This window comes from Somniosus microcephalus, chromosome 17 (assembly GCF_052327205.1).
Source record: "Somniosus microcephalus isolate GS21.2 chromosome 17, FLI_Smic_1.0, whole genome shotgun sequence".
Classification (NCBI taxonomy): Eukaryota; Metazoa; Chordata; class Chondrichthyes; order Squaliformes; family Somniosidae; genus Somniosus; species Somniosus microcephalus.
The window spans coordinates 92,962,715-92,989,357 of record NC_141003.1 but is presented as its reverse complement, the minus strand read 5'-3'; the positions used below and the strand labels follow the sequence as shown (position 1 = coordinate 92,989,357).

Genomic DNA, 26,643 nt, shown 5'->3' with positions numbered 1-26,643 from the left:
AGAAGGGCGTTCCGGTGATGACTGCGCAACGATTACAAAGATGGTCACTTTTTCTAGGGACGCACCACTATGAGATTGAATATAAGGGCACGAAACAGCACGGAAATGCTGATGGGCTATCACGCCTGCCACTGCCTACTGCGGAGGAAGCACCAGCAGTGCATCCTGTCGAAATATTCCATTCGACTATAGTTGAATACCTACCGATAACTAACACTTGTATCGAAAAGGAAACCCGAAATGACCCGACACTGTCTCGGGTATATGATTTGACGGTGAAGGGATGGCCAGTATATGGCGACTCACTGTTGCCAGCATTCTCGACAAGGAGAGAACAGCTGTCAGTATGCCGGGGGACCTTGATGTGTGGATCCCGAGTGGTAATTCCACCCAAGTTAAGGGAGAGAGTGCTCAATGAGCTTCATGAGGGTCATCTGGGAGGGGTAAAAATGAAAAGCCTAGCCAGGGCTTATGTGTGGTGGCCGGGAATCGATAAACAAATCGAGGACCTGACCAAGAGCTGCTCAGGATGCCAGAAAGTCCAAAATGCACCACCACAGGCCCCTCTACACCCATGGGAGTGGCCCTCATCTCCATGGCAACGGGTGCATATTGATTTTGCTGGTCCATTCATGGACTCAATGTTTTTAATAGCCGTGGATGCGCACTCGAAATGGCCTGAGGTCATCAAAATGTCCTCCACCACCACGGAGAAAACTATTGCAGTCCTACGGACCATTTTTGCCAGGAATGGCTTGCCAGAACAGATTTGCTCCGACAACGGACCACAGTTTGTGTCCGAAGAGTTCCGGAGGTTCTTGAAAAAGAATGGGGTAAGGCATTACACATCTGCCCCGTATCATCCAGCCACAAATGGATTGGCTGAGAGGTTCATACAAACCTTTAAGAAGGCAATAAAGGCTATGTACAATGACAACATTCCGCTGCAGCACAAGGTGGACAATTTCCTGTTCGCCTACCGGAATGCGACGCATGCAGTCACCAACCAGGCCCCAGCCATGATGTTCTTTAACCGAAGGTTAAGATCTCGCCTGGATTTGCTCAGACCAAACGTACGAAGAGATGTTGAGAGTAAGCAATTCCAGGACATCCATGAGAAGCCAACAAGGAGCTTCAATGTAGGGCAACCAGTCTTGGCCCGCGACTACCGAACAGAAAAATGGCAGCCAGGAACGATATGCACACGGCAGGGCCCACTAATGTACACAGTGGACGTTGGGGAGAGCATCGTGAGACGCCATGCTGACCAGATCCTAGAGTCACAGGAACAAGTCAACCCTATGCCTCGCCCATACGTACCTGGTGATGAACCCGACGTACAGGTGGCATCTACCCCAGAAACAGTAGCATCGGAAGCTGATGAACCAACCGACGACAGGAGGCCAGAATCGCCTCCGCACCAAGAGCAAGACACTCGGGAAAGGCGCTATCCAGAAAGGATCAGGAAGCCTCCCCAAAGACTGAATTTATAAATAGACTATTTTCAGCTACTGTTGCATGTTAAAAGTGTTAATTGTAATTAGTTTGATATTTAATTGTTAAATGAGTGTTATGGTACTGTTAATCTAAAAGGGGAGGAATTGTAATGTATCTACCTTTAAAGGGGGAACTACTTTTTACAGCTCATGTATACTGTAGTACCGGCAGTGACCACACCTGTATATAACGCTGAGTAGTAATCTGTTGTTTCAGTTGCAGTTTGAACCACGTTGAGTAAACACCTGTTGTACCGTTCTCTGCAGTCCTTTTCTTATTATTACACGGACGTAACATCATGGAAGGAGTGCAGCGAAGATTCCCCTGGCTGATACCTGGGATGGCAGGAATGACGTATGAGGAGAGATTGTGTCGATTGGGCTTATACTCACTGGAGTTTAGAAGATTGAGAGGGGATCTCATCGAAACCTATAAAATTCTGTCAGGCCTGGACAGACTAGATGCAGGAAGGATGTTTCTGATGGCCGGGGAGTCCAGAACCAGGGGTCATAGTCTAAAGATAAGGGGTAAGCCATTTAGGACTGAAATGAGGAGGAATTTCTTCACCCAGAGAGTGGTGAACCTGTGGAATTCTCTACCAAAGAGGGCGGTGGAGGCTAGTTCATTAAATATATTCAAGAAAGAGTTGGATATATTTCTTAAGGCTAAAGGGATCAAGGGATATGGGGAGAAGGCAGGGACAGGGTACTGAATTTGGGTGATCAGCCATGATCTCATTGAATGGCGGAGCAGGCTCGAAGGGCCGAATGGCCTACTCCTGCTCCTATCTTCTATGTTTCTATACACACATTGGCAATGCTGCTCATTATGTAAACTGTTTGTTATTTGCTGCACGCCTGCTATTTTAACTTCAGTTCCCAGTAAGGGTAAACAATGACTGGAATATTTCCATAGAGTTTTACAACACTGAACCAGGCCATTCGACTCAACTGGTCCATGCCGGTGTTTATGCTCCACACGAGCCTCCCCCCACCTTACTTCATCTCAGCCTATCAACAGAACCCTCTATTCCTTTCTCCCTCGTGTACTTATCTAGCTTCCCCTTAAATGCATCTATGTTAATCACCTCAACCATTTGGTAGTGAGTTCCACATTCTCATCACTCTCTGTGTAAAGAGGTGAGTTAAATGGAAATCTGTGGAAGACCGCAATGCTAGAGCCAGTATTGCTGCAAGCAGGCCTTAATTGGCCTTAACAGGATTGATTCTAGCAACAAAACAAATTACACTAAACATTTTAGTCTAATTTGGAGTGCCAGTTAAGATTCAGCTTATGTCTACAAGGGCAACTCTCGATGCTCCCTCAGTGTTTGATGTTTTCTGTTGGGTTTAGTGACACATTCTTAGAAAAATCTCTGTATTCTATTCAGAAGGTCTATTGTAAATTCATTGGGCTGGATTTTGCTACGGGGGCGGGTTGGGGTCGTGTTCCCCACATTTCGTGTTTCCCACACGAATCCTGAACGATGTGGGAAATTGATGCAATTTTGATTTTATAGCCTAATTGATTCCCCATGTGTGGGAACCCCTAGCCGGAGAGCTTTTCAGGTGGGAAGCTCGCCTCCGATGACATCATCACTGCTGCTTCATTTAAGGGCTTCCACAAGCCTTGCTCACTTCAGCAGACTGCCAAGCTTCTGGCCCTGGCAGCTGCTGCTACCATCATCAATCATGGCGACACATCGGAGTAAGGCAGCCCCAGATTTGACGAGGCAGCCCTCCAGGCGTTGGTGGAGGGAGCGACAGAGAGCAGGGAGGTGCTCTTCCCCTCCTCGGGGAGGAAGAAGCCACCCCAGCAAACCAAGGCTGTGTGGCTGAGGGTGGCAGAGCAGGTGAACGCCAGCTCGAATACCAGCAGAACATGGATCCAGTGTCGGAAACGCTTCCATGACCTTCTGCGCACTGGAAAAGTGAGTATGATGTTCCCATCACTCTTAATCTGATCCCCATTGCCTTTCCTCACCAGCTCTCAGCTTTACCAATCTCTTCCTCCACATCCCACTTGACACTGACATCCATGCACCCTTTCCCACTCCCTCTCTCTCTATGGTCACATTCACCTAACTAATGGACTATGCAGCCCTCACACTCCCTATCACTGTCATGCTATGAAAACAACTTACATCACATAGGGAGGGCCCTTGGTCTTGCCATCTCACTCCATCTTTCTCTCCTTCTAAGCATCTATGCCATCGACTCTCTACACTCACTCCTTCATTCTCGCTCAAACTCCACTTCTCTCCCCCATTGCAGGAAAAGAGAGCTCACAACCGAAGAGAGCGAGCCAGGACAGGGGGAGGGGCAGCCTCCTTAGCCCAGCTGACCCCATGGGAGGAGGCGATCCTGGAGTTCGTCGGCATCCAGGACGACACACAAGTGGGGGACGGAGAGACCAGTGCAGCAGAGCAAGCTGGTGACAGAAGAGTTTTCCAACTCTCTCAATTGCATTGCATGACTCGCTGATAATGACTTGAAAGCTCTAGCAGATGGACCTCTGATCATCTGCAATAAGCACTGTGCAGGTAACCCTGGCCTCTCATCTCTGACACTTTCCTTTACTCCCCCACAGGACCATCGCAAGCTCCCGTCTCCAGGACGCAGGAGGAGGTTCAGCCTCAGCATCCAGACTCCTCAGAGGAAGCTGCAACCTCTGAGGGCGCGTCAGCAGAAGGCAACGCACCCAGCACCAGCGCAGACACTCACACCTCGGTGGGACCTTCGGGACATAGAGTAGTGTTGTCACCTGGTGTATCACAGCTCACAAGTGAGCCTCAGCAGATGGTGGAGACAGGGACAGCAGTGGAGAGTCCTAGTTGGAGGGCGCAGCACTCTCCCAGCTCGGTTCAGCTGCATGTCGACCCTCTGCCTCTGGGTCCATCCACAGTATCAGCGGTGATGGCACTCCAGGAAAATATGCAGGAGTCTCTGGCAGGTTTTGTCTCCAGGGTTGCTGCGAGTGTGGAGCGAATGGAGGAGTCCGTCGCTAACATGAGCAGAGCCTTTGTGGAGTCATTGGCGCATCAACGCATTACCACGGAAAGGATGGCAACCTCCGTGGAAAGGCTGGCTACGGCCATGGAGGAGATAAGTCGCGCGAGTGTTGAAAACATGGTGAGTGTTCAGACTAGACTGACATCTCTGGAGGAGCGATGGGCAGCTATTGAACAGAGAAACCAGACCTTCATGGCAGTCCCTCTGAGAAGGACTGCCAGTCCCGACACGGGTCCCCATGGCTCCCCTGATGTGCAGCAAGGTGCTCTCTCGCCACTTGCAAGCGCTGAGGGGGACCTGACCCATGAGAGGGATGATGGTGGCAGAGAACAAGGAGGTGGGGGCTCCTCTCCAAGCGCTCAAACTTCCATGCCACTGACAAGTCCTCGGTCAGAGCCCCACCTGAGTCAGCACCCAAGTGAGATTGGCGTCTCAACCCCTGCACAGCCGCAGGAGCAGCAGACTGTTGCGCAGCCCTTACAGGCTCGCAACCCCAGAGGACGCCCGCCAAAGGTGTCCAGACAGGAGCAGCAAGGAAGTGAGCAAGGGGCCTCCACATCTGCTGATGCCACTGGGGAACCACTACGTAGGAGCACGCGTAAGAGAAAGAAACTGCACAAATAGTCACAAGGGTAGTCACTTGGGTGGAATTTAATGTGTTATGGTTGAAAGCCATCAGAATAATGGTAATAAATCATCTGTTGGCTACTGCTGTAGTTGTGGCGTGTGTTATTTCGCGAATGGGACTTTCACTTTGAGGTCAGTATGGTGGTCACATCGCTAGAACTCAGCTGCTCCCTGGCTATTGTCAGTGCTCAGGTAAAAGGATGCGAGGCAATAGTCCCTCATGGGCGAGGCTCAGCAAATCTGCCCAATATGAGCGCGTTCCTTGCATGCCGGCCACCAATGTTCTCGCGCACTGCTGCCGCTGGTTGATGAGCCTCTGCAAGATGTTCGTCTTCACTCTCCTCCTCCCCCTCCTCCTCCTCCTCATCTGAGGAGGATATGTCAGGAGCCACTTGGTCCTCGGCCATCTGCAAGCCATGACGCTGTGCCATGTTGTGAAGCACACAGCAAACCACAACGATTCTGGAGACCCTGGCTGCTGAGTATTGCAGGGCTCCACCTGATCTATCCAGGCATCTGAAGCGCATCTTCAGCAGACCAATGGTCTGCTCGATCATGGCTCTGGTGGAAAGGTGGCTGGAGTTGTAGTTCTCCTCAGCTGCGTTGGATGGCCTCCTCAGCGGCGTCAATAGCCACGTCCTCAAGGGATAGCCCTTGTCTCCAAGTAGCCATCCGTTAAGTTGGTGTGGCGGACTGAATAGCGGAGGCACAGTAGACTGGCGCAGTATGAAGGAGTCATGGCAACTGCCAGGGTACTTGGCACAAACATGCAAAATTTCCTTCTTGTGGTCACACACCAGCTGAACGTTGAGGGAGTGGAAGCCCTTGCGGTTGACAAAAATACCAGGATTGCGATGGGGAGCCTTAAGGGCCACATGTGTGCAATCAACGATGCCCTGCACCCTTGGAAAGCCTGCAAGATTAGCAAATCCAACCGTTCTCGCCATGACACTTGCTCGATCCTTGGTGAAATGGATGTGATTGTGCGCGATGGCAAAGAGGGCATCGGTTGCCCGCTTGATGCAGGTGTGTGCGGCCGCCTGGGAGATGCCGCTGATGTCTGCCGCTGATCCCTGGAATGAGCCTGAGGCAAAAAAGTTGAGTGCGATGGTGACTTTGACGGCCACTGATAAGGGGTGTCCAGCTGCTCCTCTGGGCTCCAGGTCTTGCTGCAGCATTGCGCAGATGTCAGCCACTATCTCTCGCGAAAGTCGGAGCCGCCTTTGGCACTGCTGCTCAGACATGTTGAGGTAGCTGACCCTGCGTCTGTAGACCCTGTTTGGGGGGTATCTCCTGCGCCGACGGCCTTCCATGCGCTGGCCCCTTCTGGCCTGTGCATCCTCAGGTGGGGCAGCAGCAGCTTGGCGCAACTGTTGTTGCTGCTGCTGTTGGACGGCCTCATGTAATATCCAGAAGGGCAGGACAAAAATGGCTCCCATGCTTCTGGTAGATGCCTCAGTTGAGGAAGCGCTCAGTGAAGGTGGCGAAAGGGGTTTCCCAGGAGGTCACACTGGAGATGGTTGTCAGGCTGCAAACTTCCAGAGCTGTGGGTATGCCTTCTGAAAGATCCCCCAGACCTGAGAGAGCAAAGTTATGCCACCTGCAATTAAAGCCTGTTCAAATCTGCCATTTAATGGTTGAGCTGCAGCTGCTACTCCGCAAGCCAGTTGTGCTCCCGCCACGTTTCAGATGTGTGTTTCCCACCAGGCGTGTTTCACGTGGGAAAATGATTAAACTTGCAACTGGTTAGGAAATTGGGATTATAGAGCCAATTGAGGGCTTGTTAAGGGCCTTAAGGGCCTATCCCGCCTCCTGGAGGCGGGACGGAGTCGGGACCAGCAGACACGAATTTAGGAAAATTGCGTGGAGGCAGGATGGAGGTGGGTTTGGGCCCGCACGCCAGTTTTGCGATTTTTATCCCCCACACGCCTCCAATCCCGCCTCCCCGGCCCTAGCAAAATCCAGCCCATTGTGACTATGACCTTTCTGATGCCATTACTATTAATAAACACGCTGCTCAGTATCGAGGGCTTTCTGTGCAGCACAAAGTCTTGTCAACAGTCTTTTCTTTCTTCAGGCAAAAAGGTCTTGAACAGAAGAACTTCATAATTTTAATTAATTGTGGAGTTTGCCTAATTATTACAGCCCAGATATAATAAGTGCGCTTTTGGTGATCTGATGATGTCCAAGTGACAATCGCCGTCTCTTAGATGGTCCTGGAATCAGTACTGGGGCCATTGTGGTTTGGCTATGGCATTGGCCATTCATGGCCCTTGTATGGCACATATGTCTGCTTCATGCAGACGCACTTACCGCTGGCCATATCATAGGCCGAATGGGTAGGATTTCAGGGGGAGCCAGGATCTCCCCAGCCTAGCCCCCAAAAATTACATCACAACGGAGGGGTGCAGGCACAAGAATCATTCGGCCTCACCTCTGTCGGGATTTATGACTGAGCCCAAGGAGGGACGGAATCAAGTATTCTCCCAAATTCTCCCCTCCTGCCAATGTATACTACTATTGTGCTGAAAACGGAGCAAAATTTCAAGGCTTTCCACTATATATACTTATATATTGCTTAAAAATCAGCATAAAGGTGTTAAAAAAGGACATTTTAAAACATCCATCTGATTTTCACATACAAGTCAAATTTACACTTTAAATAAAGGAACTAAATGCTGCTGTTGAGAGTGTCACCGACTACAAGCTAAATCAGGAATACTAAGTGCCAATTTCAATCATGATAAATCAGAGCTCTCCAGCTTTCAAATCAGTTTACCTGTTATAATAAAGCACTTGTGAACATTAGTGTCCACATTTTCCAAGTAAACATTAATCACTAGACTGTGTTAAAACTAAATTTTGAACAGGTGTCAGCAACCATAACACCAATTACAGGAAACTTTCGTTTAACCGGAGGTTAAATGTCCGGAAAGCTCTATCTACCGGCAAAATTCAGGAGCCATTTCCTATAAGTTTTTTTACTTCTTGTTGCTTTTTAATTTCCAGTCAGGCTCTGCAAGGTCTAGCTGAAGCTGTTGCTTAGCTACAGAGACGCTTTTAAGCTGCGGCCGACTGTTTTGAAGCTGTTGCTAAGCAGCAGGGTTTGTTGATTCACACGGAGCTCAAAAGCTCCCTATGTTTTAACATTAGCGCTGGTTTCTACGGCAGTTTTGATGGTACGGCACCAGCTCGGTCCCGTCAGTGCCGGATACCAGAACGTTTCCTGTACTGTGCAATGCCAATGTGCATTAACTGATCACATTTACCACTTCCTGCACTCATTTTGAGCCCTATTAACAGTCATAATAATTTGATAAGGACAATTTTGTAATAAACACAATGTGATTTGCATAAGCTATATTACATTTGATGAGACCTAAGGTCTCAATCAGCATTTTAACAGTAAAATGTTTCCTGGACATAGTAAATAGAATATGTATAGCAACATTTGACGTACACAGAAAATAACTTTTGCCAATGTATTTAATAGAAAACGGGGAAGCTGCAGCAGGCAACAAGGGCTCCAGCCTACACTGATCTGTCACCGAGCACCCTGTAGGGAGAGGCAGCACCATGGTGGGCATGACTCTGCCAAAGCACCTCACGAGGGCCTGAATTAAGCAGTTGATGAGTCAGCCTAGCCTAGCATGCAGCATTGAGCATCGAGGTGGCTGGCACAATACACGCTGTTCTGAGTAGCTCATTCCACCAAATTGAAAGCAGGAACCGGTGGTATAGCTGATGAGGAAACTAAGACTTGGGATGGCAGCTTGTGGAAGGCATCACCTGGAGGTTGGGTAAGAGAAGACGCAATCATATATTCAGAGCTTGCTGGTTATCGTGATTGGGCTGAAAGAGGAAAACAGCTGCTGCTGAAAGTTTGTACCTTTAACCGATGGAACCACTGTTCAAGGAGCCAGAGTGTGTGTCCATCCTGGCGAGTCTTCCTTCCATTTAAAAATATTACTATTAGGACAAAACCAACTCAATCCAGTTGGCTGATTATAAAGCAGTGTTGCCCAGTTATAGAGCACATTTGTCATAGTTGTGGACAAGTCTGTGGCATAAACTGCCACAATTTCCTGAGTATCGAAAGGTGAGGCAAGGATGGGAAAGAAAAGGTTTCCTGCCTGAAACTGCTGTTAGGCAGCTTGCTGGATCCTTTCTTAGTTTCACAGCAGAGTGAAGGAGACAAGAGGAGAGAAGACTGAAAGGAAACAATGGGGTTATAAAAGATTATTACAGGTATACACATTGGTTACTACCTTTTTTGCTCCTAATAACAAATATCCTATCTTAAGAAATATACATTTCAAAAATGCATAATTTCATTAGCTGGTCAAAAATAAAGCAAATCAAATATTCTTTTCACCTTTTTCTGAGCAGAAGGAAATGTAGCCGCTTTGTTGCGGCTGAATTGATTTCTGGCTGACTTTGGATATTCTAGAATGGACATAAATCCATGGTACAGAAGGTCCTGAATGAATTCGATTAGTCGAGCTCTGAATGATTTAGGATTGACAGTGTGGAGAATAAGTTAAAGCAATTTGAAGTTTGGACTGAAGAGCAGGGTAACAGGAACCATATATCAGCAGTTGTCAATGCCACTGTGGTTACAAGGTGTATGATTTTATGACTCTTTTGTCTCATTTGTGCAGGCAGTTATCCTGAGTAGATCAGATCAATGACGACAACAGAGCAAACAGGTCCTATCTGTGGCTGTTCTAACTTTTCAAAAGAGGTATCTGCTTGGTCCCAACCCCCTGTCCTCTCCCCATATCCTTTTATTTTTTTCCCCAATATTTATCCACTTCACTTTTAAAAACTATTGTGAATTCAGGTGCCACCAATATTTCTGTTAGGACATCCTATGTTGTAACAACCCTCTGTGTAAATAAAAAAATGAACCCATCCTTTTGTTCTTTTGGTGATCAATGTATGCCCTCAAATTACTGACTCACCAACCAGTGGTAATAGCTTTTTTCAAATTAGTTGAAGTTGAATTTAATCCCACATGTCAGAATTTTCGATGAGCTGGCGTTTATGGCGGGTGGAGGATGGGAGGTTGGCCCATGGGTGAGTGTTTGGGCAATAGAAGGGCTGAAGCGGGGCAGAGATGGGCAATGTTAAGGAGATGGAAGCAGGCAGTCTTTGTGATGGAGAGGCTATACGGTCGGCAGCTCAGCTCAGGATCAAACAGGATGCCGAGTGTGCGAATAGTCGGCTTCAACCAGACAGTGCCATTCTATTTGTCACTGGCTGAGGAGGGGGCTGGAACCAGTGAAGAGGGTACATAGCTTGTGATGGGACTTCGATATTACCCATGTTTAACTGCAGGAAATTATGGCACTACCATGACAGGATATCAGGACGATTAGGCTGACAACACAGAAGCAGTGGAGGGGTCAAGAGCAGTGGTGGTGAGGTAGAGCTGGGTGTCAGCAGCGTACATGTGGAACCTGACGCTGTGTTTTCAGATGATGTTGCCGAGAGGCAGCATGGAGATGAAAAATAGGAGCAGGCCAAGGATAGATCCTTGGGGAACTCCAGAGCTAACGGTGCGGGGGTGAAAAGAGAAGCCACTGCTAGAGATGCTCTGACTGTAACTGGATAGGTAAGAGTGGAACCACGTGAGGGTAATCCCTCTTAGCTGGACAATGGAGGAGGTGTTGGAGGAGGTTGGTCTGAGAGAGGTCGGGAAGGACAAGGGGGGATAGGTAACATTCGCGCCACAGAAGTGCCAGGCAATGACTATCTCCAACAAGCGAGAGTCTAAACACCACCCCTTGACATTCAATGGCATTACCATCACCGAATCCCCCACTATCAACATCCCGGGGGTCACCATTGACCAGAAACTTAACTGGACCAGCCACATAAATACTGTGGCAACAAAAGCAGGTCAGAGGCTGGGTATTCTGCGATGAGTGTCTCACATCCTGACTCCCCAAAGCCTTTCTACCATCTACAAGGTACAAGTAAGGAGTGTGATGGAATACTCTCCACTTGCCTGGATGAGTGCAGCTCCAACAACACTCAAGAAGCTCAACACCATCCAGGACAAAGCAGCCCACTTGATTGGCACCCCCTCTACCACCTTAAACATCCACTCCCTCCACCACCGGCGTACCGTGGCTGCAGTGTGTACCATCTACAAGATGCACTGCAGCAACTCGCCAAGGTTTCTTCGGCAACACCTCCCAAACCCACGACCTCTTCCACCTAGAAGGATAAGGGCAGCAGATGCATGGGAACACCACCAGCTCCAAGTTCCCCTCCAAGTCACACATCATCCTGACTTAGAAGTATATTGCCGTTCCTTCATCATCGCTGGGTCAAAATCCTGGAACTCCCTCCCTAACAGCACTGTGGGAGCACCTTCACCACACAGACTGCTGCGGTTCAAGAAGGCAGCTCACCACCACCTTCTCAAGGGCAATTAGGGATGGGCAATAAATGCTGGCCTTGCCAGCGATGCCCACATCCCCTAAAAACGAATTTTAAAAAAAGAACCACAGTTCCAGTCACAGAGGGGGTGTCATTTGTGACTTTAATTAGGGTAATTTCAGTGTTGTGGCAAATGGGAAACCTGATTAGAGAGATTCAAGCATGCAATTGAGAGGAAGATGGACATGGATTTGGGGATGCGACAACACGTTCAAGAACTTTGGAGAGGAAAGAGAGGGTAGTGAAGAAGTCGGTAATTTGCAAGGAATGAAGGATCACTCTTTGACCAAGTTTTTGGTCACCCCTCCTAATATTGGTTCAATGCCCAATTTTGTCTGAATATTCCTCTGTAAAGTGTGTTGGTATGTTTTTTCTACGTTAAAGGTGTTACATAAAAGCAAATTGTTATTATTATGAATTGGGCTGCTCTCACCTAAAGGACGTCAGTGACCTGATGAATATATACCTATACTACTCTTCAGCTGATGTTATAGAGATCCCATGTGGCTGAAATGGCACCGTGCTGCAGAAGTTGAGGATGGTGGTCACCTTCACAGTCGCCGAGAAAACAGCAGAGGCAGCCGTGTGCGACTTCAGGACTTCCTGCAGCAGGTCATAGAGATGCTCTATTGCCACTTTGGTGAAGCACATTCTTCTTATGCAGAGCTTGTTAGCGAGCTCCTCATATAACCTGTGCTGCCTGTATATTCTATGGGAATACCTGGTGAACTGACACTCCTTCTCTTCCATGATAATGGCATACAGGGGTCTCCCACAGGGAAAGCCACACCAGCTCATGAGATGTCCCGACTGCAGGTGGGAAGGGGTCAAGAAATCGGCCAGTGGACTGATCCTGTGAGATGCAGTGAGGAACATCTGCATTTTTTGTAGATAAATCTCCAAAATGGGTTCAAAAAGCATTTCCAAGCTACAGAAATCAGCGTTGAAACACTCCAGACTCTGCAAGCTCACAAACTCTGCATTTCCGCCTTGATCTGGTGATCCTGGCAGCTGCTATGCTTCCTAAATCTCAGTCTAAGCTATTCAGTTTGCTTTAGTAGCGCCAACCCAGGAATATTGCAGCTGCTACACTACGAGCTCTCACTCTGATGTACACAAATGAGGCCAGTCGAGACTCAGCAGCTGGATGGTGGGAAGGCTGAGAAAGGGCAAGGGAACTCGGGGGATGCATTGTAAAGGTGCACAACAGGTGGAAATGACTTCCACCTGACTTTCCTCACTCAGGAAATTTCCCACTCTGTTTATACACTGCTGTTGCCCAGTTGATGGCGAGAGAACTCACCCTGTAAAGTCTTATATATTCGAGCACTCCATACAGAAGCCTGACTGAGAACTGCTGAATCTTACAGAAGTGATGGAAGTGACACAAGTGAAAGTGAAACCCTGAACCCACAGATTAACTCATCACCAGTAGAAATTTATAAATTGGTACTTTATAAGTCGCAGTACTGTATAACTATGAGACCAGCTTATTTGTAATATCATCAGTGAAACCTGACTCTCAATATTTTAGTCTTAATCTACAGTAGCTTGGTGATTCACAAATGTTAATTAGAAGAGCTTTTCCAAATAAAGTTACACATGGAAAACTGAAGTTGGAAGAAAAACCTTCAAAGATTAAGAACATTGTAGCTTTATACAGGTTGTAGAATTGTACCAAGGGTTTTAAAGGCCAAAAGAACCCCAGCCATTTGCAGGCACAGACACGATGGGCCAAACGGCCCCCTTCTGTGCCGTAAACTTCTAAGACTTCTAGAACAATAATATTGATACATTCATGATATTGCAGTCACATATCTTAACACTTTTGATATGTGTGCCTCATATGAAAATGCAATAGACAACCAGCAATAAATGACAGCATGGCAAGCAAAGCTGGAAGGGAATCTAAATTAAATTAGAACAAGGCACACTCAGGGTTGGGTGAAGACAAAGTTCTTCTACCTGATACCGTCTGGTCCTTTAGATCCCTTTGAACTCTGACCCGAGTGTGGGGAAAGTTGTACTGAACAGGCTTCCCACCAGCCTAGAGAATAAGAAAGAAGTTCTTTGCTTCAACATATTTTTCTTGAAATAATACAACAAACATTTTGCAGAAAGCTTTGCACACAAAAAAAACACTTGTAAAAAGGAAGCTTGCAGGCCGTCATGTCTTCATGAAGGAACTGTAGCCAATTAAACTAAGAATCAATAAACTACAAATCATGTACAATTCTCCAAGGAAGGTTACTTCTGCACCCTAATGATTTCCAATGTAAAGCCAGTTAAATATTGCTCTAGTCAAATACTTTTTAAGCGTTATGTTTAATGGTAATCATAGCCCAGCAAGAGATGAGAAAATGTAGAAAAAAATAATGTATCTATATATATAAAGCGGCTCTTCCGTCTGTCTGTCTGTCTGTCTGTCCGCCTGGTCTCTATACGTTTGGAAGTTACAGAGCGTACCGACGCGCGCGTCGCCTCAAAAGAAAGCTTGCGATTCCGGACCGGTCATAGGCATATTTACGTTTCGGCCGGACAAAAATCCCGCCCGCGGTATCCCAAAAACGTTCAGCGTTCCGCTCATTAGCATCTCATTAGCGACCGTGTGACGTCGAGGTCTTCCTACAGTTGAGTGTCGAGTGACTCGACGATTGACCAATCCTACGCTTCGGTGACCTGACCGGTCGACCAATCAGTGCGTGTGTGGGCGGGCCTTATCCTTCTGAACCGAGGTGAGTGGCCGCCATCTTGATTTTCCACGATTTTTTCCCCCACACTTTCTGTGTGTTAGGGAACTAAGGTAAATATTTCAATTATGTGTTAGGCAATTAATTAACAATTTATTTGAGTTTTATATTGTGTTTAGCAACCCCCCCCCCCTCCTCCTCACCCTCGCGCAGGGGGGACTCGGGGCCTGAAGCTGAAAAAATTTCTCTCTCTCTCTCTCTCTTTCTTCCCTCTCTCTCTCTCCTTCTCCTCTTCCCTCTCTCTCCTTCTCCTCTTCCCTCTCTCTCCTTCTCCTCTTCCCTCTCTGTCTCTCTCTACTTCCCCCTCTCAGGTGTCGCGGACGGAGCGCGGGCGCGCCGCCCGAAGTTTCCCGCTCGCTAACGGCCTTGCCGGCTCCCGCGGGCCGCTCGCACTGACCGCGCATGCGCCGCCCGCACTCACCGCGCATGCGCCGCCCGCAATCACCGCGCATGCGCCGCCCACACTCACCGCGCATGCGCTGCCCGCCCGCCCGCAGCGGCCGTCCATCAGCCGCGCGATACGCGGGGGACCTCAGCAACGGCACCGGACCTCAGGCGCTAGGCAGGGGGAGGGGCCGGAGAGAGGGACAGAGGGGAGTGGGGGAGCGGGGGAGGGGAGGAGTGGGGGGGGATGGGGGGGAGAGGGAGACAGGGGAGGGGAGAGAGGGGAGGGGAGAGAGGGAGACAGGGGAGGGGAGGGGAGGGAGGGAGAGAGGGGAGGGAGGGAGAGAGGGGAGGGAGGGAGAGAGGGGAGGGGAGGGAGAGAGGGGAGGGAGGGATAGGACAGGGAGAGGACATGACAGGGAGAGGGGGGACACACAGGGGCAGGGAGACCAAACGCCCCAAAATTGCCCTCGCGCCCCAAAATTGCCCTCGCAACGCGGGGCTCCCCAGCTAGTACACTATAATTGGCAGGTGATGATACAAGTGGCTTGTTCGGCCACTCAGAGGGCAGTTAAGAGTCAACCACATTGGTATGAGGCTGGAGTCACATAGACCAGACCGGGTAAGGACGGCAGGTTTCCTTCCCTAAAGGACATCAGGGATTGTTTGACAATCCGACAGCTTTTTATTTCCAGAAATGAATTCTCAAACTACTATGGTGTGGTGGAGCCACTGAGGGACTCCAATCAATTGTATATAATTCCCTTTAATACTATGTTGGCTACAGCCTGAGTCTGTATCTTTGTTTCACTGTTTACATCACTTTAATAGCGCGGGTAAACGCGATGACGTCATGCCGTTCATCACGTGATCCCCCACCGGCGGGAAAAACGTGATGATGTCATGACGCCGCCCAAGCAGTCCTCGTGGAGTCTCTGAACTGACTAGACCTATATTTGATGTTCTCCTGTAGTTATCTGTTAAACTCTGCTCCTTTTCATTAAACCTCGTTTATTTGATCGCCTGAGTGGACCTCAGCCTTTTGGATAGGAACTAGACATTCTTACATTGGTGACCCCGACTTTTGCGAACGGTTTTCGCAGAAGTTACTGAACATGGAATCAAACGCCGCTGCTTTGAAGCTACCACAGTTCTGGGAGCAACAGCCAGCCGCGTGGTTCATCCAGGCTGAAGCCCAGTTCGCAATCAGGAACATCGTTGCAGATCAGACCCGTTACTATCACGTGGTCTCCGCCCTCGACAGTGCCACAGCCTCGCGGATCGTCAGCCTGCTTGGCAATCCACCAGACGATCGCAAGTATGATACGATAAAGGCGTGGTTGTTACAGGTCTTCGGGCTCACGAAGTCGGAGCGCGCCGCTGGCTGCTCAATATGCCCGGCCTCGGGGACTCCAAGCCGTCCGAGCTCATGAGCCAAATGCTCACGCTCCTGGGCTCCGAACCGGAATGCTTCCTCTTCAGGGAGCTATTCCTCAGCCAGCTACCGGAGCAAGTGCAGGCTGCCCTAGCCAGGTCGGAAGTCACCGACTACGCAGAGCTAGCTGCCGATGTGGACAAGACCTTCGCGGTGACACAGCAGTACTGCGCTGCCACGAGGCGCCCATCCCCCACAGACGCTGCTCCAGCCCCTCAACCTGCGGGGTTGTGCTTCTACCACGCCTGTTTTGGCGTGAAAGCAAGATGCTGCTGCCCTCCCTGCAGCTTTTTGCTCAAAAAAAAACAGCAGCCACCCTGTCGAAAGAGGACCAGTTATAACGAGCGGCCCGCGGCTGCGATGGCAATCGGTAATTCGGGAAAACTCCTCTTCATCAACAACTCCCTATCTGGTCGACGTTTCCTTTGCGACACCGGGGCGCAGTGTAGCATCCTACCCGCATCAGATCTTGATCTACAAGTTGGGGGGGGGCACGGCCTCTCCCTCGAGGCGGCTAATGGCAGGGCCATTCGGACCTTCGGAAGACGGCGGGTCCAGGTGTGCTTCGGCGGCCAGCGGTTTTACTGGGATTTTATCATGGCCAAAGTCTCTCAAGCCATCCTCGGGGCGGATTTTTTGTGCACCAACGGCCTCCTGGTGGATGTACGGCACCGCCGGTTGATCAATGCGGCCACTTTACACTCCATCCCGTGCTACTGCGGTAACACTGTGGCGCACACTGTCTCCTGCGCATCCCCACCTCTGGATGACTTCACTCGCCTCCTCGGAGATTTCCCAGACCTGACCAGACCCACTTTCTCTTCCATGGCCGCGAAACATGGTGTCGAACATCACATCACCACTACTGGCTCCCCGGTCTACGCACGGGCCCGGCACCTCGAACCTGGCGAGCTCGCGGCTGCGAGAGCAGAGTTCTACACGATGGAGCGGCTAGGGATTATTCGCCGGTCGAATAGTCCCTGGTCTTCGCCTCTCCACATCGTTCCGAAACCTGGCGGCGGATGGCGGCCTTGCGGCGACTACCAACGCCTGAACGACGCCACTACTCCTGATCGGTACCCGATCCCTCATATTCAGGATTTCTCTGCACATTTGGCGGGAAATACCATTTTTTCAAAAGTCGACCTTGTCCGTGGCTACCACCAGGTCCCCGTACACCCGCAAGACGTCCCGAAAACTGCAGTCATCACCCCATTCGGCCTGTTTGAATTTCTGCGGATGCCGTTTGGATTGAAGAACGCTGCACAGGCTTGATGGACTCCGTGCTTCGGGACCTCAAGTTTCTATTTGTCTACCTCGATGACGTCCTCATCGCCAGCCCTAATAAAGAGGAGCACATCTGCCATTTGCACACCCTCTTTAGACGCCTCAGTCAACACGGCTTGATCATCAACCCGGCCAAGTGCCAGTTTGGCCTGCAGCAGATTGATTTTTTAGGCCATCGCATCACATTAGACGGCGCAATTTCCCTGCAAACGAAGGTGGAAGCAGTTACTTCGTTCTCGCGCCCGCAGTCCATCAAGGCCCTGCAGGAGTTCCTCAGGATGGTAAATTTTTATCACCGGTTCGTCCCTTATGCAGCTCTGCTCATGCAGCCCCTGTACGAGGCCCTCAAGGGCAAGTCCGGCAAGGATCCGATCAGCTGGACGGTCGACATGTACCGGGCGTTCATCGACACAAAAGGCGCTTTAGCCAACGCAACCATGCTGGCACACCCGCTGCCAGGTGCCACCATCGCCCTTACCACCGACGCGTTGGACTACGCCATCGGCGCAGTGCAGGAACAGTGGGTGCAGGGGATGTGGCAACCGCTGGCGTTTCTCAGCCGTCAACTACGGCTAAACGAACGAAAGTACAGCACGTTCGACCGGGAGTTGCTGGCCCTTTTTCTGGCCATCCACCATTTCCGGTTCTTGTTAGAGGGATGTCCGTTTACGGCTTTTGTGGACCATAAGCCACTAACGTTCGCTATGGCCAAGACCGCCGAACCGTGGTCAACTCGGCAACAACGTCAGTTGACGTATATCTCAGAATTCACCACTGATATTCAGCATTTATCCGGTAAGGACAACCTGGTGGCGGATTGACTCTCCCGCGCAACCGTTCATGCAGTCCAGCTCGGCATCGACTATGCCCTCATGGCTGCGGATCAAGCCTCGGATCCGGAGGTCCAATCTTACAGAACCAACCCCTCTAGCCTCCAAGTGGCCGACGTCAAATTCCATGCCGCGGGCACAACGCTACTCTGCGACGACTCCGTAGGAGATCCTCGCCCTATCGTCCCGGTCGCCTGGCGCCGAAAAGTTTTTGACGCCATCCACGGGTTGTCGCACCCTGGCATGAAGGCCTCGCAACGGTTGATGTCGTCCAAATTCGTGTGGCGGGACACGCACATGGATGTTCGCGACTGGGCCAATAGCTGCATGGTCTGCCAAAAGGCCAAGGTGCAGCGTCACATCAAGGCTCCATTGGCCACTTTCGCTGTTCCAGAACGTAGGTTTGATCATGTGCATGTGGACCTGGTGGGGCCACTTCCGCCTTCGCACGGGTTTACTCATCTTCTTACAATGGTGGACCGCACCACTCGATGGCCGGAGGCGGTTCCTCTGTCTTCCACCACTTCCGCAGACGTCGCCAGGGCATTCATCTCCTCTTGGGTCGCCCACTTCGGGATACCGGCGGATATCTCGTCCGATTGTGGGCCGCAGTTTTCTTCGGAGTTCTGGAACGCTGTGGCTCAGGGGTTCGGCATCAAGCTACATCACACCACCACCTACCAACCAGAGGCGAACGGCTTGTGCGAATGATTCCACAGGTCGCTCAAAGCCGCACTGCGAGCCAGCCTTCAAGGCGTGGGCTGGGGGGACAGGCTTCCATGGGTCCTTTTGGGTCTTCGTACTGCACCTGAAGAAGATCTTCAATTGTCCTCGGCGGAGCTCGTGTATGGCCAGCCGCTACGCGTACCAGGGGATTTCCTTCCGTCTCCAACAGAGCCATGGTCCGCGTCCCAGCAGCTCATCAGCCACCAGGAGGCAGCCAGAAGTTTCGCTCCAGTGCCTACGTCGCATCACGGCTTGCAGAGTTCCCACGTCCCAGCTGAGCTGAAGAACACCGACTATGTGTTTATCCGCCACAACGCTCATCGGGACCCGCTCAAACCCCCTTACACTGGTCCTTTCCGTGTGATAGAGCCGGAAGACAAATCTTTTTCGGTCGATGTCGGTGGTAAACCGGACCACATTTCAGTTGACCGGTTGAAGCCGGCTCACTTGGACCTTGACCGCCCAGTCGAGATCGCACAACCGCCAAAACGTGGCCGACCGCCCACAGTCGCCGTGCCAGATCAAACGCAACCATCCGCCAGCTCGCCCGCCGTCCTCAGCTTCCACTTCAAGGCTACAGAAGTCGATCTGAAAGGCTTGTCAGGCCTCCTCGCCATTTTACTTTTGCTATTAAAGACAATTCTGGGGGGGCGCATGTGGCAGAGCCACTAAGGGACTCCAATCAGTTGTATATAATTCCCTTTAATAATATGTTGGCTACAGCCTGAGTCTGTATCTTTGTTTTCACTGTTTACATGTACAGAGCGCAATCACTTTAATAGCGCGGGTAAACGCGATGGTGTCATGCCGTTCATCACGTGATCCTCCACCGGCGGGAAAAACGTGATGACAGCCACGGGACCGCCCTAGCAGTCCTCGTGGAGCCTCTGAACTGACTAGACCTATATTCGATGTTCTCCTGTAGTTATCTGTTAAACTCTGTTACTTTTCATTAAACCTCGTTTATTTGATCGCCTGAGTGGACCTCAGTCTTTTGGATAGGAACTAGACATTCCTACAATGGTGGGATTTGAACTCACGTTCCTCTGGATTACTCGTCCAGTAACACAACCACTGCACTACACAGAGGTGTTGATCATTTATTTTAATTGAACAGAGGAATAGCATATGAATATGTTAGGCACTTTATGCTAATGCTAAATTCTAGGCTAAAATATTGGATTAAAATATTTTCTAAATATAATAGTCTACTGTCCATTAGGATCTGGTATTCAAAACTGAGAAAAGCAGACCAATACTACATTTAATATTTAATTGCATAATTAGCAGAATTTAATTTCTTTTTTATTACTTCTAATTCATATTTAGTCATGAATAAGATGAGTCAATGTAAAAAGTAAACCTAATAAATGGTTTCTTACTTCTGTAGACTGCTGTTGAGATTGTCTCGAGTGGGTTAATTTCTCCGGAAGTTTGCGATTTGAGGCAGGTGCATCCTCAAGGCGAGATTCACGTGGCTTGTCAAACCAATCTGTTTCTTCCCGACGCAGATGATATGCTTTGAAAATCAAGGAAATGTCAGTTCTCCCGGCCAGACAATAGGAGTTTAGGAGTGGCAGCAAACTACCAGGAAAGGACGGCATTGTGCTGTTTGGTTACTGCAGCATGCAAGTCTATGCATTTTTCAATATGTTCATGCAAGATTACAACCTATGACACAGGGCTATGGCAATTCACAAGAAGTGCAACTGAAGAGCAGAAATGCGATTTGTAAACATATCACAGATTTATTAACTAGAGACTAAAGGTGTGCAAACCATCTGATGTTGAAATCATTAGATAGTTTCCTGAACTTTAATAGGGTACAGGTTTTTGCACAGGAATACTGTGAATGCCCCATTATTACTCGTCAAATCTTTTTCTGACAATTTTTTTTCAAGAATGAATTATAGAGTTAGTTGTAAAATATAAATTCAAAACTAAATATAAAAGAACCTTCATAATCTGGGGTTATAGCCAGATCAGTAGGTTGAAAATATCTTCATTGAGTCAATTATTTTTCATAGTTGTGATGAGCAAAAGGAAACTAGTCGGGACAACATAAATTCTGCCACAGATTCTGGGAAACATGCATTGCTTCGATTCAAAACCAAGGGTCAAGAAACTGGACAATATAAGAATATAATATTTGGAATGAAAACAAGGCTAGTCAGTCCACTCCTTCTAATGATCTATAATAATTTGCACTTTCATGGATGTTGCCTGAATGATCAAGGGTAGATCTTCCACCCACCAACGGCGAATGTGTGAGAAATCTACCCTTAATCTTTGGAGGGAAATTATTTTACTGAGGGCAGATCTCTAAAACCAGCTCGATGCCGAGAAACTGGACAACATACCAATACAATTTGGTTTGGGATTTGCATTTGTCTAATCTGAAGCAGTAATATCCTCAGTTAGAACATGAAGCATGTTTCATATCTTAATTGTTAAGATGAATAGCTGAAACTGCAAGCCTAGCAACAATAGTGCACATAGATTGGTCTTTAGTTTCCTTTGGTATTTTCAATACACAAATCTTCCCAAGAACCAATGACCATGCCTTGCAATATATACCATATAATGTCACTCAGTGCTCCTTCATTAGCTAGCAAACTCAACTTAACAAAGCTGAAAGTCCAACCAAATCATTCAACTCACAATTGATTTCAATGAACCTAGTTTGGTTGGGTTCAGTTAATTGATTCAGTGCTGTGCACACCCCTGTTTGATATAAAGCAAGAGAAGGAAAAAGAAAGAAAAAAAGCAGTATCAGAATAGTTAGGTTTCTCAGGTAATCTTTTCTTTATTTATATGCGACGTAGGGCACCAAGAATTGTAACTGCAGTGACCCTTTGATTGTTAATCAGCAGCATTTTCAAACTAAAATCTGCCAAGTCATTGTTTGTACTTATTTTTTCAGTTAGTTTTTGGCCAAGGAAGGGGGAATGCAGACAGGGGGAATAATTTCAGAATGTTGTAAAGCAGCAATGGAAGTCTTCAATAAGCATTAATAAAATTAATGAGAAATCTATATAACCCTTTTGGAAACTAAATAAAATCATTTTAAAATTGAGAAACAAACTTTGTGTCTCTGTGCTCTACTATACCACTTTACATTTAACAGAATATTTGGAGTGGAGTTTTATAATAATTAAACATTTGCAGAGATTGTAACATTGATAATAGTGCCAGAGTACACACTGACTGATGCTATTCGCTAACCTAATGTTGCATACAGCTACAATGTTCAAACTATGGCACAGGGAGCATTACTTATCTGAAAAGCCATGCACATTTGTGTATTCTATTTGTTTTACTTGTTCGGCTCTGCGCACAAGCATTTCCAGAGTGGGATTGGCAGCTTTCTTGTGTAGCCAATTCCAAAATATAAAAGTAAATAAATTAGAAATAAATTGACAGAATCGCGTCTTTGTTGGCCTAGTTAAGCTATAGTTCAAAATGATCAAAACACAACTCTTCCAACATTTTCCAATTCTTTGTCATTTGTCTAAATTAAAAGAAATATTGTAGAAAGTCTTAAAGACAGCTCCCCCATTTTTATCAAATCATATACGATAAAAGAAACCGTGACATCCTACGGTACAGACTGACGTTTCAATATTAATGCTACTCATTTCTCTAAGGCTACACAGTACTTTAGGGCTAATTAATGGGAATGGTTTTAATAGCACTGAAATGTGGACTGTTTCACATACAAAAAAAAATTATAAAGGAAACTGAAAACAAAAATTGTTCCTCACAAAATGTTTACAGCTAAGCAGTATCATAAATCAAGTAACATCGTACACATTCAACTGAAATAAATGTTTGCAGTTCATTAACATCCTAATTTCCTTACTTGCAAATGGTTGACAGAAAATCCTCAATGTAAAAATGAAATCTGCAATGTTTGTAACATGCTGTATGGGAAACTTTTCTCTGCTGAGGTGCACACAAGTACACAACTGAAAATAAAGTACAGGCAAGAAGAAGAGAGTCCACAAAGAATGAAGAGAAATTATACACATGCACAGAAGGGAAATGTTGTTGATGATAATACAACACCCTGAGTCCCATTTTACCTTCACTGTCTGACATGGCATGTTGGAAGTCATCCATAATGAATGCTATGTCACGGTCATAGCCACGTGTCCGTGACTCCTCTCTCATGTGTTGTTGTACTTCAGGCAGTGAGTGGCTGGAACCAAACTGTTCCCGTATATCAGCAGATATTGGTGGCAATGGGCCAGCTGCTGCACGAGCCATACCCATAGGTTGTCCAACTGGACTTAAGGGGCTTTCTTCCTCAGAATTCTGGGCCACTATGGGAATCCTCCCTCTACTGTGGCTAATAGGTAAACTGGATGGTTTTGTTCGTGCAGAAGGAGCGCTGTGTGCATAGGCGATATCTAATGGATCATTTTCCTGACCTTTTATCCGTAGTGACGTACTGGAAGGGTCTCTTTTAATTGACAAATCAAGACCATAAACTGATGAGGGTCTGGATCTGGTTCCACTGGTGTATGCTTTGTCAATTTCATCATCTAATGCAGATCTGATCGTTGGCCCAAGAAACTTCTGCTGGTCACGGATATTTTTTCTTAGGCCAAATGTTATGTCATCCTGAATAAACCTTGCCCTAGAAGTAACACCAGTCACTGATGACGTAGTGCCCATGTAGCTAGCATAGTCAGGCTCTACATCTCTGGCTTCTTGAATGGGCAAAAACTTGGAGAGTTTGGGGTCCAACAACTGTTTTTTGTGTTTGCTTTGCTTTTGGTAAATAATGGATGGTGGTAATTGTTTTGCAGCTTGCTTTTCAAGAGTAAGCCTGCCTATGCTGTATTTCTCAGATTTTGGAAAGTGCCTGTAGCTGCTATCTCCATGGTAGTACTGGGGAAGGCCAGAAAGATGTTCTAAACCTTCGGTACCTCTGCGGAACTCTTGTTTGATTTGTTGCTTTAACAGCTTTAGTTCATAAGGATCCTCCATGGAATCCTCATCTGCTTTTCCATAGGCGTGTAACCGAGTTGAGGTCTGCAATGGTCCAATAAAATCTTTCACGTCCCCAGTTCTGCGTGCTTCACTTGCGCGGAGAAGACGCTCGCTCTTTTGTACTTCCTTTTGTATATCGTGAAGGTTGAATCCAGTAGTAAGGGAGCTAGATCCTTTAGTGAGTTCACCAATGTCATCAATCAGAACATAATTCCGAGGTGCGTGGTGCTCTAGATCTGCATAATAGGATTCTGCAGAAATGCTTGACATTGAGCTACTTGCCATGGTTCCCCTTTCATCCAGCCCTATTCTAAGGTCCAAATTACTGTACTTACTGCCCAAGTGAGGAACTGCATATGTGCTGTCTGCAGAAGTGGAAGCCATCAGAAGAGGCTGACTATGGATCACCTCATAGTTTGTAGTTATTTTGGGTTCAAGGTCAACAAGTGCTGTCTGCCTTGGTTTTTGTTGAATCATCATCACCTGTGATGGGTGCGGATAGGCTGTCGGCTGGGCTTGAGAAGGAGGGGACTGTTGTTGGTAAGTGATAGTGGGGACAGCCTGATATGTAGGCTGGGTTTGATAGGGAGAAACTTGCTGATGGTACAGTGCCTGCTGTTGGTAAGGAGATTGCTGTTGGTATTGAGTTTGGGCTTGGGTTGGTGGAGGAGAGTACTGGTACTGTGTATAATGGCTGGGAGTGGTCGCATACTGAGGCTGTGGCTGGGTCTGAGGTGACAGAAACTGATCATAATCAGGCTGTGGTGCAGTTCTAGGTCGCTCTAATCCACGTTGCCCATCCATTCTGGTCTCTCTTATGTTGCTTACTTCACTGTCTGACATATAATCTCTTTCCTCGGCCACGCCCTGTAAGTAGGCACGCTCCCTTTTTTCCCTCTCCTTCAGCAAAGCTTCTTTCCTTCGATTGATGCCCATTTCCAAATATCGTAATTTGGCATCAATTTCTTTTTCTTCTTCATCCAGTTCTGCCTGTTTTTTCCTGAGTTTGGAGGACTCTCGTTCCACCAGCTCCAATTCCCTGTCAATGTCCTGGAGAATTTTAGCTCTGGCCATGGTGTTGGTCCTGCAGACTCTTCTACGGGAAACGGAGCCGACAGTGGAGAATGTTGCCTGGCTCCCGGCAACGCCAAGCTCCTCTGGAGGGGGGTTGGGAAGAGTTCGCTTCACTTTTTTCTGAGTACCCACTGGTGTGGTACTTTGAGAACCTTTGGTCTGAAATGGAAACAAAATAATTAAATCAACATTCTATCTATGATTCTGTGATACTCAAACCAATATTGTTTGCAATGGTCTAGAAATTGCAACCAAAATATTAGAATCCAACTAAGAATGATTGACAGTGCATACTTAAACCCAACAAGCCCCCAAACTGCATTTTATTCTAGTTCAGGTAAGTGTTGAGCAGATCCTCACTTGCTATCCGTTAGGTTTTTAGGGCTTCACCAGAGATTTCTCTCATGCTGAAGTGCCAAGAATTACTGCCACAAATGAACCCTTGCTTCGTACAAAACAAAGTCTGACATTATGCACACAATGTCTGGCAATGTAGTATCGCCCGGGGATTGAGCAGAAACCGTAGTTGCTGCAATTAGGTCACTGAATTGGCACAAATCCTCTTGTATCTCCTAGTCTTTGGATAGCAGAAGGGTAAACACTTTATCAAAATTTGTGATTCGGGTATAGAATACGAATAAGGTTTATTAAAAGTATATCCTAGAAAGCAGCAGAAAACTAATACAGCAGATTTCAGTCCACTCGAAGTTTTATCATACACCTCCTTTGTTAAAAAAAATAATAAAATTGAAGAGAACGCTTTGCTAACTCTCAGTAATACTAAACCTGGATTAGCGTCCTTAACATAAAACTTATACACAAGGGGGACTGAATTCAGTTGATTTGTGCCTCCCGTTAGCACCCTAGGGGCGCAAATCAACTAGCGCCCGGGCACGGCGCCGCTAACACCTCCCGCGAAATTCAGTGCCCCGCTCGCGCCCCAGCTGTAACATTGGGTGGCGCCCCCCGACTTACCACCGGCCACTATGTCCACTGGGGTCAGGGGGGCCGACCTGCGGCCAGGGCGGCGTTAGTTAAAGGGGAGGTGGCGGGCGGCCACTTTTGTTGCTGGCCGCCTGCCAGCACCTGCCCCCATTGCTGTCCCCGGCCCCCATGAAGTCACCCTGTGGGGTGCCGGCTGCTCTCCATGAGCCCGACATTCAAGAGGAGTGCCGGGCTCGTTTGCCGGTAAGCCCGATCCCTGGTGTCTCAGCTGGGTGCCGGGACGCGCTGCGCCAGGCCCCTCCCCTTTAATAAGGGGAGGAAGACCTGCAGTACCATGGCGCCAACCTCATTAGCATATGCCGAAATGCAAAATTCGGCATAAACAATCGAAAATAAATCTAAACCGTCGTGGCCGAGGAAAGCGTGGAACCCACAGCATATATTCCTTCCTTAAGTATGAAAATTTACATTTCAAGCATCTAACCATCATTCATGCATATTAGGCACAGCATCTTTAAGAAACTTTTCAATTTTCAACGTGACATAGAAACATAGAAGATAGGAACAGGAGTATACCATTCGGCCCCTCGAGCCTGCTCCGCCATTTAATGAGATCATGGCTGATCATC

At 48.0% G+C, this 26,643-nt stretch overlaps 1 protein-coding gene across 13 annotated transcripts in view; it reads right to left on the bottom strand.

The window, feature by feature from the left end:
- LOC147105924 (protein piccolo-like) overlaps positions 1-26,643 on the bottom strand; it is a 917,910-nt gene that overhangs the window by 368,331 nt on the left and 522,936 nt on the right. For 10 of the 13 annotated variants that reach the window (XM_086010861.1, XM_086010860.1, XM_086010859.1 and 7 more), the window contains exons 6-9: positions 23,083-25,228; positions 21,659-21,721; positions 20,380-20,516; positions 13,551-13,632 (exon numbers count right to left, since the gene is read on the bottom strand). In XM_086010861.1, coding sequence (XP_085866987.1) covers positions 13,551-13,632; positions 20,380-20,516; positions 21,659-21,721; positions 23,083-25,228 — 2,428 coding nt within the window. Of the gene's footprint in view, positions 1-13,550; positions 13,633-20,379; positions 20,517-21,658; positions 21,722-22,859; positions 25,229-26,643 lie in introns of those variants that run through there. The other 3 variants (XM_086010853.1, XM_086010863.1, XM_086010862.1) reach the window with 3 other exon arrangements.